The sequence below is a fragment of the Oncorhynchus masou genome, unplaced genomic scaffold (assembly GCF_036934945.1).
Source record: "Oncorhynchus masou masou isolate Uvic2021 unplaced genomic scaffold, UVic_Omas_1.1 unplaced_scaffold_4728, whole genome shotgun sequence".
Lineage (NCBI taxonomy): Eukaryota > Metazoa > Chordata > Actinopteri > Salmoniformes > Salmonidae > Oncorhynchus > Oncorhynchus masou.
This window is the reverse complement of record NW_027011124.1, coordinates 14174-25549: the sequence shown is the minus strand read 5'-3', so window position 1 is coordinate 25549 and position 11376 is coordinate 14174. Positions and strand designations below refer to the sequence as shown.

Below are 11376 nucleotides of genomic sequence, written 5' to 3'. Positions count from 1 at the left end.
CCAGAGAATCTTGTTTCTCATGGTCTGAGAGTCCTTTAAGTGCCGTTTGGCAAGCAAGCAGGCTGTCATGTACCCTTTTACTGAGGCATGGCTTCCAACTAGCCACTCTACCATAAAGGCCTGATTGGTAAAGGGCTGCAGAGATGGTTGACCTTCTGGAAGGTTCTCCCATCTCCACAGAGGAACTCTGGAGCTCTGTCAGAGTGACCATTGGGTTCTTGGTCACCTCCCTGACCAAGGCCTTTCTCCCCTGATTGCTCAGTTTGGCCAGGCGGTCAGCTCTTGGAAGACTCTTGGTGGTTCATAACATTTAAGAAATGTTTTACTGGGGACTTTCAATACTGCATATTTTTTTTGTACCCTTCCCCAGATCTGTGCCTCAACACAATCCTGTCGCCGCGCTCTACGAAACATTCCTTTTGACCTCTTCCTGTTTTTTGTTCTGACATGCACTGTCAACTGTGGGACCTTACATAGACAGGTGTGTGTGCCTTTACAAATTATGTCCAATCAATTGAATTTACCACAGGTGGACTCAAGGATTATCAATGGAAACAGAATGCACCAGAGCTCAATTTCAAGTCTCATAGCAAAGACACTAAATACTTATGTAAAGGTATTTCAGTTTATTTTTAATCAATTTGCATACACTTCTAAAAACTTGTCTTTGCTTTGTCATTATGGGGTTGTGTGTGTGTGTGTGTGTGTGTGTGTATATAGACTTTGACTAAATACATTTTAGAATAAGGCTGTAATGTGGAAAAGGGGAAGGGGTCTGAATACTTTTGGAATGCACTAACGTTTTGGGCGACATGAGAATTCCCGTAAGTGTGGGGAATCCAGAATTAATCATGAATAGTGAGTGAGAAAGTTGGTCTTGCATATCACACGGCTGTGATTGGGAGTCCCAAAGGGCGGTGCACAATTGGCCCAGCATCGTCCGGGTTTGGCAGGGGTAGGCCGTATTTGTTCTTAACTGACTTTCCTAGTTAAAGGTTAAATAAAAAAAATAATATCCCCCAAGACAAGCTAACCTCTCACCATTACAGTGTCAGGGGAGGTTAGAATTTTTGGGGGAGCATGATATTTGTGCGTCCAACTTTCTCACTCATCTTTATTCACGTTTCATTCAGGATTATCTGTGATCATGGTAGAATCCACATTAATGAAGAAGTGTTTAGAAAAAAAACTTTTACAGTAAAAGTGAGTCCAAAATGACATGATACATTATTTACCATTTAATTTCCATTGGGCACGGAATTATCTGAAACACAACCAAAACAAACTGCAAATGCATCCAACAAATGTGTAGAGTCGCAAGCTTGATGTAGTCATTGCGTGAAAGTGTTTCACTTTTTAATACACCTATAGTACTAGTCAAAAGTTTGGACACCTACTCATTCAAGGGTTTTTCTTGAAAAAAAAAATCTACATTGTAGAATAATAGTGAAGAAAAAAACTTCAATAACACATGGAATCGTGTACTAAGTAAAAACGTGTTAAACAAATCCAAATATTTTATATTTGAGATTCTTCAAAGTAGCTACCCTTTGTCTTGACAGCTTTGCACACTCTTCACATTCTCTTTGCAGTCTTGAAGGAGTTCCCACATATTCTGAGCACTTGTTGGCTGCTTTTCCTTCACTCTGCGGTCCAACTCATCCCAAACCATCTCAATTGGGTTGAGGTCTGGTGATCGTGGAGACCCGGTCATCTGATGTAGCACTCCATCGTTCTCCTTCTTGGTAAAATAGCCATTTCACAGCCTGGAGGTGTGTTGGGTCATTGTCCTGTTGAAAAACAAATGACTGTCCCACTAAGCGCAAACCAAATGGGATGGTTGCAGAATGCTGTGGTTGTCATGCTGGTTAAGTGTGCCTTGAATTCTAAATACATCACTGACTGTCTCACCAGCAAAGCACCATCACACCACCACCTCCATGCTTCATGGTGGGAACTATACATGCAGAAATCATCCGTTCACCAACTGCATCTCATAAATACATGGCGGTTGGAAACAAAAATCTCATATTTGGACTCATCAGACCAAAGGACAGGTTTCCACCAGTCTGTATATTTCTCGTGTTTCTTGGTCCAAGCAAGTGTCTTCTTATTATTGGTGTTCTTTAGTACTGTTTTCCTTGCAGCAATTTGACTATGAAGGCCTGATTCACACAGTCTCCTCTGAACAGTTGATGTTGATGTGTCTGTGACTTGAACTCTGAAGCATTTATTTGGGTGGCAATTTCTGAGGCTAGTAACTAATGAATTTATCCTCTGTAGCAGAGGTAACTCTGGGTCTTCCTTTCCTGTGGCGGTCCTCATGAGAACCAGTTTCATCATAGCGCTTGATGTTTTTTCAACTGCACTTTAAGAAACGTTCAAATTTCTTGAAATGTTTTGCCTTGACTGACAAAGTAATTATGGACTGTCGTTTCTCTTTGCTTTTTTGAGCTTTTCTTGCCATAATATGGACTTGGTCTTTTACTAAATAGGGCTATCTTCTGTATACCGCTTCTACCTTGTCACAACGTAACTGATTGGCTTAAACGCATTAAAAAGGAAAGAAATTCCACAAATGAACTTTTAACAAGGCACACCTGTTAATTGAAATGCATTCCATGTGACTACCATCAAATCAAATCAAATTTTATTTGTCACATACACATGGTTAGCAGATGTTAATGCGAGTGTAGCGAAATGCTTGTGCTTCCAGTTCCGACAATGCAGTAATAATCAACAAGTAATCTAACTAACAATTCCAAAACTAATATCTTATACACAGTGTAAGGGGATAAAGAATATGTACATAAAGATATGAATGAGTGATGGTGCAGAGCAGCATAGGCAAGATACAGTAGATGGTATCGAGTACAGTATATACATATGAGATGAGTAGGTAAACAAAGTGGCATAGTTAAAGTGGCTAGTGATACATGTATTACATAAGGATGCAGTAGATGATAGAGTACAGTATATACGTATACATATGAGATGAATAATGTAGGGTATGTAAACATTATATTAGGTAGCATTGTTTAAAGTGGCTAGTGATATATTTTACATCCTTTCCTATCAATTCCCATTATTGAAGTCGCTGGAGTTGAGTCAGTGTGTTGGCAGCAGCCACTCAATGTTAGTGGTTGCTGTTTAACAGTCTGATGGCCTTGAGATAGAAGCTGTTTTTCAGTCTCTCGGTCCCAGCTTTGATGCACCTGTACTGACCTCGCCTTCTGGATGATAGCGGGGCGAACAGGCAGTGGCTCGGGTGGGTGTTGTCCTTAATGATCTTTATGGCCTTCCTGTAACATCGGGTGGTGTAGGTGTCCTGGAGGGCAGGTAGTTTGCCCCCGGTGATACGTTGTGCAGACCTCACTACCCTCTGGAGAGCCTTGCGGTTGTGGGCGGAGCAGTTGCCGTACCAGGCGGTGATACAGCCCACCAGGATGCTCTCGATTGTGCATCTGTAGAAGTTTGTGAGTGTTTTTGGTGACAAGCCGAATTTCTTCAGCCTCCTGAGGTTGAAGAGGCGCTGCTACGCCTTCTTCACGATGCTGTCTGTGTGAGTGGACCAATGTGATGTGTATGCCGAGGAACTTAAAACTTACTACCCTCTCCACTACTGTTCCATCGATGTGGATAGGGGGGTGTTCTCTCTGCTGTTTCCTGAAGTCCACAATCATCTCCTTAGTTTTGTTGACATTGAGTGTGAGGTTATTGTCCTGACACCACACTCCGAGGGCCCTCACCTCCTCCCTGTAGGCCGTCTCGTCGTTGTTGGTAATCAAGCCTACCACTGTTGTGTCGTCCGCAAACTTGATGATTGAGTTGGAGGCGTGCGTTGCCGCGCAGTCGTGGGTGAACAGGGAGTACAGGAGAGGGCTCAGAACGCACCCTTGTGGGGCCCCAGTGTTGAGGATCAGCGGGGTGGAGATGTTGTTGCCTACCCTCACCACCTGGGGGCGGCCCGTCAGGAAGTCCAGTACCCAGTTGCACAGGGTGGGGTCGAGACCCAGGGTCTCGAGCTTGATGACGAGCTTGGAGGGTACTATGGTGTTAAATGCCGAGCTGTAGTCGATGAACAGCATTCTCACATAGGTATTCCTCTTGTCCAGATGGGTTAGGGCAGTGTGGTTGAGATTGCGTCGTCTGTGGACCTATTTGGGCGGTAAGCAAATTGGAGTGGGTCGAGGGTGTCAGGTAGGGTGGAGGTGATATGGTCCTTGACTAGTCTCTCAAAGCACTTCATGATGACGGAAGTGAGTGCTACGGGGCGGTAGTCGTTTAGCTCAGTTACCTTAGCTTTCTTGGGAACAGGAACAATGGTGGCCCTCTTGAAGCATGTGGGAACAGCAGACTGGTATAGGGATTGATTGAATATGTCCGTAAACACACCAGCCAGCTGGTCTGCGCATGCTCTGAGGGCGCGGCTGGGGATGCCGTCTGGGCCTGCAGCCTTGCGAGGGTTAACACGTTTAAATGTTTTACTCACCTCGGCTGCAGTGAAGGAGAGACCGCATGTTTCCGTTGCAGGCCGTGTCAGTGGCACTGTATTGTCCTCAAAGCGGGCAAAAAAGTTATTTAGTCTGCCTGGGAGCAAGACATCCTGGTCCGTGACTGGGCTGGATTTCTTCTGTAGTCCGTGATTGACTGTAGACCATGCCACATACCTCTTGTGTCTGAGCCGTTGAATTGAGATTCTACTTTGTCTCTATACTGACGCTTAGCTTGTTTGATAGCCTTACGGAGGGAATAGCTGCACTGTTTGTATTCAGTCATGTTACCAGTCACCTTGCTCTGATTAAAAGCAGTGGTTCGCGCTTTCAGTTTCACGCGAATGCTGCCATCAATCCACGGTTTCTGGTTAGGGAATGTTTTAATCGTTGCTATGGGAACGACATCTTCAACGCACGTTCTAATGAACTCGCACACCGAATCAGCGTATTCGTCAGTGTTGTTGCCTGACGCAATACGAAACATGTCCCAGTCCACGTGATGGAAGCAGTCTTGGAGTGTGGAATCAGCTTGGTCGGACCAGCGTTGGACAGACCTCAGCGTGGGAGCTTCTTGTTTTTGTCTGTAGGCAGGGATCAGCAAAATGGAGTCGTGGTCAGCTTTTCCAAAAGGGGGGCGGGGCAGGGCCTTATATGCGTCGCGGAAGTTAGAATAACAGTGATCCAAGGTTTTGCCAGCCCTGGTGGCGCAATCGATATGCTGATACATTTTAGGGAGTCTTGTTTTCAGATTAGCCTTGTTAAAATCCCCAGCAACAATGAATGCAGCCTCAGGATGTGTGGATTCCAGTTTGCAAAGAGTCAAATAAAGTTCGTTCTGAGCAATCAATGTGTCTGCTTGGGGGGGAATATATACGGCTGTGATTATAATCGAAGAGAATTCTCTTGGTAGATAATGCGGTCTACATTTTGATTGTGAGGAATTCTAAATCAGGTGAACAGAAGGAATTGAGTTCCTGTATGTTTCTGTGATCACACCACGTCTCGTTAGCCATAAGGCATACGCCCCCGCCACTCTTCTTACCAGAAAGGTGTTTGTTTCTGTCGGCGCGATGTGTGGAGAAACCCGCTGGCTGCACCGCATCCGAGAGCATCTCTCCAGTGAGCCATGTTTCCGTGAAGCAAAGAACGTTACAGTCTCTGATGTCCCTCTGGAATGCTACCCTTGCTCGGATTTCATCAACCTTGTTGTCAAGAGACTGGACATTGGCGAGAAGAATGCTAGGAAGTGGGGCACAATGTGCCCGTCTCCGTAGTCTGACCAGAAGACCGCCTCGTTTCCCTCTTTTACGAAGTCGTTTTTTTCGGTCGCCGGCTGGGATCCATTCCGTTGTTCTGGTTGAAAGGCAGAACACAGGATCCGCTTCGCGAAAGTCATATTCTTGGTCGTACTGATGGTGAGTTGACGCTGATCTTATATTCAGTAGTTCTTCTCGACTGTATGTAATGAAACCTAAGATTACCTGGGGTACTAATGTAAGAAATAACACGTAAAAAAACAAAAAACTGCATAGTTTCCTAGGAACACGAAGCGAGGCGGCCATCTCTGTCGGCGCCGGAAGTCCAGCTTATGAAGCTGTTTGAGGGAATGCCAAGTGTACAAAGCTGTCATCAAGGCAAAGTGTGGCGACTTTGAAGAATCTAAAATGGATAACATTTTTTTTGGTTACTACATGATTTCATATGTGTTATTTCATATTTCTTATATTTCATTATTTAGGGTACCGTGTACAAAAGTGCTGTAATTTCTAAACGGTTCACCTGATATGGATGAAAATACCCTCAAATTAAAGCGGTCTGCACTTTAACCTCAGGCATTGAACACTACATCAAATCCAATTTTATTGGTCACATACACATAGATTTAGCAGATATTATTGCCAGTGTAGTGAAATGCTTGTAGACACCTGCTAGTCGAACATCTCATTCCAAATCCATGGGTATTGATATGGGGTTGCCTTCCCCCTCTTTGCTGCAATAACAGCCTCCACTCTTCTGGGAAGGCTTTCCACTAGATGTTGTAACATTGCTGCGGGGACTTGCTTCCATTCAGCCACAAGCATTAGTGAGGTCGGGCACTGATGTTGGGTGATTAGGCCTGGCTCGCAGTCAGCGTTCCAATTCATCCCAAAGGTGTAAGATGGGGTTAAGGTCAAGGCTCTGTGCAGGCCAGTCAAGTTCTTCCACACTGATCTTGACAAACATTTCCGTATGGACCTTGCTTTGTGCACAGGGGAATTGTCATGCTGAAACAGGAAAGGGCCTTCCCCAAACTGTTGCCACAAAGTTGCAAACACAGGATTCTCTAGAATGTCATTGTGCTGTAGCGTTAAGATTTCTCTTCATTGGAACTAAGGGGCCAAGCCATGAAAAACAGCCTCAGACCATTATTCCTCCTCCACCAAACTTTACAGTTGCCACTATGCATTGGAGGACGTAGCGATCTCCTGGCATCCACCAAGCCCAGATTCGTCTGTCGGACTGCCAGATGGTGAAGCGTGATTCATCACAATAGGGAACTCATTTCCACTGCTACTTCAATGGAGTCGAGCTTTACACCACTCCAGCTGACGCTTGTCATTGAATATGGTGATCATAGGCTTGTGTGCGGCTGCTCGGCCATGGAAACCTATTTCATGAAGCTCCCAGCGAACAGTTGTGCTGACGTTGCTTTTAGAGGCAGTTTGGAACTCGGTAGTGAGTTTTTCAACAGAAGACAGATGATTTTTATGCGCTTCAGCACTCGGCGGTCCCGTTCTGTGATTTTTGTGTGGCCTACCACTTCGCGGCTGAGCCGTTGTTGCTCCTAGGTGTTTCCACTTCACAATAACAGCACCTAGTTGACCAGGACAGAGATTTGACAAACTGACTTGTTGGAAAGGTGGCATCCTATGACAGTGCCACATTGAAAGTCACTGAGCTCCTGTAAGGCCATTCTTCTGCCAATGTTTGTCCTCTCTATGGAGATTGCATGGCTGTGTGCTCAATTGTATACACCTGTCCGCAACGGGCTAAAATAGCCAAATCCACTCATTTTGAAAAGGTGTCTACATGCACTACTTTATTTTATATGTATCATTTAAAATCCGAAGTGCTGGAGTGGAGAGCCAAAACAACGTGTAACACTCCCAATACTTTTGTAGCTCACTCTATATGTTGGGGGTGTAAGTGGTGTGTGTTTGTATTATGTGATCAGTCTTGCAGTGTATTCTAATTAAGTATGTATCCAATCATGTCAGTTATTAATGAGCCTAAATATAGAACATTTTGAGGTGACAAGGAGAGTGATTGAGCGTATTGATCCTAGCAGTGGAGAGAACTACATAACTGTAAGATTGAGTTTTCTGGTGCACTTAGTTGCAATATGTAACTTATTGGGAGACCTAACCAAAATCACATAGAAATCTGAGTTAAAGATCTGTCATTCTCATTGAAATAAAGTCTAAGAGGCGGTAGATCTGTTCTGTGTGCTTTTTCTATGCTTCCCGTTCTTAGCTTTGTTTTTCTGTCTTTTACTTTCGGTTTTGTGTACCAGCTTCAAACAGCTGAAAATATAATATTTTTGATTATTGAAAAGGTATTTCACAGTGGTTTATATGTTACAATGATTCTCTACACTATACATTGCTTAATTTCAGTTTGTGGCAAAATAAGCAAACTATTAGAATTTTAGCAACCAGGAAATTTGCACATTTTAAAACACTATATAATGTGTCAGTTGTAAACATCTTGGTTGTGAAAAATATGCCCCTTCATCCCAAATTCCAAGGTGATGCTATTGATAGTATATCTCAGATTGAATTGCCAAACTATCTTCACAAAAGGATTGAAACAAGTTCAAATAAATTGTTGAAAGCTTAACAAAATTACAGGCATGTCATGGTACTATATTGTCCTAATTTATGCTCCCTTTCTCTCCTCCACAGTGAAACTAGCCAGTATGAGATGTCAGGACTGTGGACAGCAGTTCACTCGCTGGGAGGCCTTCAAGACTCACCTGCGCAAGCATGTTCTGGAGGAGGCGATAGCGGAGGAGGAGGAACGAAGGCAGGGCATTAAGAGAGCCCTGGAGACGAACGGGAGCAATGGCAATGTGGAGTCGGCAGCACCTAAGAAAAAACAGAAAAATATTGATGACGGTGATTACGAAGAGAACAGTGATGTAGACGTGGAAGGTGATGAAGAAGACGATGAAGAGTTCTTCGACAGTTCCTGGCAGGTCGGACCATCAGAGATCGTCACAGTTCGCCCGCGCGTCGCCATGCTGTCTGAGGAGGAGAAGCCAGTCTTCAGCGGCTCCCACAAGGTCTATGCATGCTCCATCTGTGGGAAGGTCTACTCCTACCTCGAGTCGTTTAGAAATCACCAGAAGATGCATGAAAAAGAAGTTAAAAAACAACCCACAGAGAACAAGTGCCCGGACTGTGGGAAGGTCTTTGCTCGCCCATCCCTTCTGGTGACTCACTTGAAAGTGCACAGGCCTCCCGTGCCGATGGAACCCTCCACTCTGAAGTGCGATCAGTGTGTAAAACACTTCAATTCCCTGCAGACTTATTTGATCCACATGGACCTGCACAAGCAGAAGCCCTTCTGGTGCCTGGCCTGTGCTAAGGGCTTTAGGGATGAGCTCTCTCTGGACAAACACCTGCAGGGCCACAACCTGAGGCGCCACAAGTGTGACCTCTGTGAAAAGTCTTTCCGCGTTCCCGCTGAGCTCCGCTACCACTACAATACTCACACCGGCGCCAAGCCCTACAAATGCACTCTCTGCAAGAAGAACTTCTCTCAGCTGGGCAACCTCATCACGCATCGGAAGAAGCACGTAGGGGTCTACGTCGGGGCCAGCAAGACGCCACTGGGACCCAGGAACCACCTGTTTGCTGGGAGGAGAAGGGTGACAGAGATGAAGAGGCTGGTGTTCACAGGGATGGGTAGCACAGAGGCGGAGGTGATAGATATGCTTCAAGAACATCAAGAGGAGCAGGAGGAGGAAGAAGAGGAAGATATTAAGGTGGGTGAGGAGGAATCTGGATCAGAAGAGTCTGAGTCTCGTTCTGAAGATTCTGGTGCTGAGGATTCGTCTAAATCAGATTCATCAGACTCTTCTGGATCTGATTCCTCTGACGACTCTGATTCCTCTGGATCGGGAGAGGAGGAGGGGGAGCAAGAGGGGAAAGAAGAGACTGCATTGGAAGCACATGTGGCGGTGCAACAGAAAAGACATAAGGAATGGGAGTGTTTTGAATGTGGTGAAGGGTTTGATCAAGAGTCAGCATTGCACCTGCACTATATGAAACACGCCAGTGGGGAGCTGCCAGTACAATGACGGCCCAGTACATGGTGAGATTAGCTGTGAAATAATTGGTGAGTTGGGCACTGTTCAATGTTTAGTTTGAGTTGAAGGCCTTGAGGAAGATCGTTTTTTTTTTTTTTTTTTTTTTTGTACTTTGTCTTTACATTTAGATTGTTTCTCACTAATCCAAATGTTTTTGTGCCTTTTTGGTAAGAAAGAGATGTATTGCCAATTTTTGTAGACTGATTTCTAGAATTTCATTTCTTCAACTGTGCTTATCTATACATAATATTGATAGAAGACGAGGCAGATTGGCGTTAGTTTTTCACACCCATTTTCAGTCCGAAAGGTCTTAATTGTTGTATTTACACCGACCATATAGAAAATTGTAATTTGATAAACTGTGATTAGATTTAGGTTTGCCGGGTTCCCTGAAATGTAATCTCAAAACAACTTGCTTTCTTTCCCTCTTCAATTTGATTCAATCATGTCTATTTCTATCATGTTTTTCATTATGAATTATGAAATTTCATTATGAAAGCTTTCTTTTGAAGTAAACTTGGGTTTTTCATTTGTCAGTAATGGGAAGACATTGTCTGAACATGACTCATTTGCAGAGAAGAGAAATGAGTTCATATATGTGTGTGTAATATGTTTTATTACCAGTCAAAAGTTTTGACATCTACTCATTCCAATGTTTCTTTATTGTTACTATTTTCTATATTGTAGAATAATAGTGACAACATCAAAACTATGAAATGACACATGGAATCATGTAGTAACCAAAAAAGTGTTAAACCAATCAAAATATATTTGAGATTGTTCAAAATAGCCACCCTTTGCCTTGATGACAGATTTGCACACTCTTGTTATTCTCTCAATCAGCTTCACTTGGAGTGCTTTTCCAACAGTTTTGAAGGAGTTCCCACATATGCTGAACACTTGTTGGCTGCTTTTCCTTCACTCTGTGGTCTAACTCATCCCAAATCATCTCAATTGGGTTGAGGTCAGGTGATTGTGGAGGCCTGGTCATCTGATGTAGTACTCCATCACTCTCCTTCTTGGTCAAATTTCCCTTTCACAGCCTGTTGGTATGTTGGGTCATTGTCCTGTTGAAAAACAAATTATAGTCCCACTAAGCACAAATGAAATGGGATGGCGTATCGCTGCAGAATGCTGTGGTAGCCATGCTGGTTAAGTGTGCCTTGAATTCTAAATAAATCACTGACAGTGTCACCAGCAAAGCACCATCACAACACCACCTCCATGCTTCACGGTGGGTACCACACATGCGGAAATCATCTGTTCACCTACTCTGCGTCTCACAAAGACATGGCGGTTGGAACCAAAAATCTAAAATTGGGACACATCGGACCGAAGAACCGATTTCCACCGGTCTAATTCCATTGCTAGTGTTTCTTGGCCCAAGCAAGTCTCTTCTTCTTATTGGTGTCCTTTAGTAGTAGCTATTTGACCATGAAGGCCTGATTCACACAGTCTCTGAACAGTTGATTTTGAGATATGTCTGTTACTTGAACTCTATGAAGCATTTATTTGGGCTGCAATTTC

General features: G+C 44.0%; 1 protein-coding gene across 1 annotated transcript; it reads left to right on the top strand.

The window, feature by feature from the left end:
- Window positions 1-8454: 8454 nt before the first annotated feature.
- LOC135535287 (zinc finger protein 37-like) lies at window positions 8455-9840 on the top strand. The gene has a single exon (XM_064961955.1). The coding sequence runs from the start codon at window positions 8455-8457 to the stop codon at window positions 9838-9840; it is 1386 nt and encodes a 461-aa protein (XP_064818027.1).
- Window positions 9841-11376: the final 1536 nt, after the last annotated feature.

What these genes read in the sequence shown, in the direction of transcription:
- LOC135535287 (XM_064961955.1), top strand. Translation starts at nt 8,455, where the DNA reads ATGAGATGTCAGGACTGTGGACAGCAGTTCACTCGCTGGGAGGCCTTC.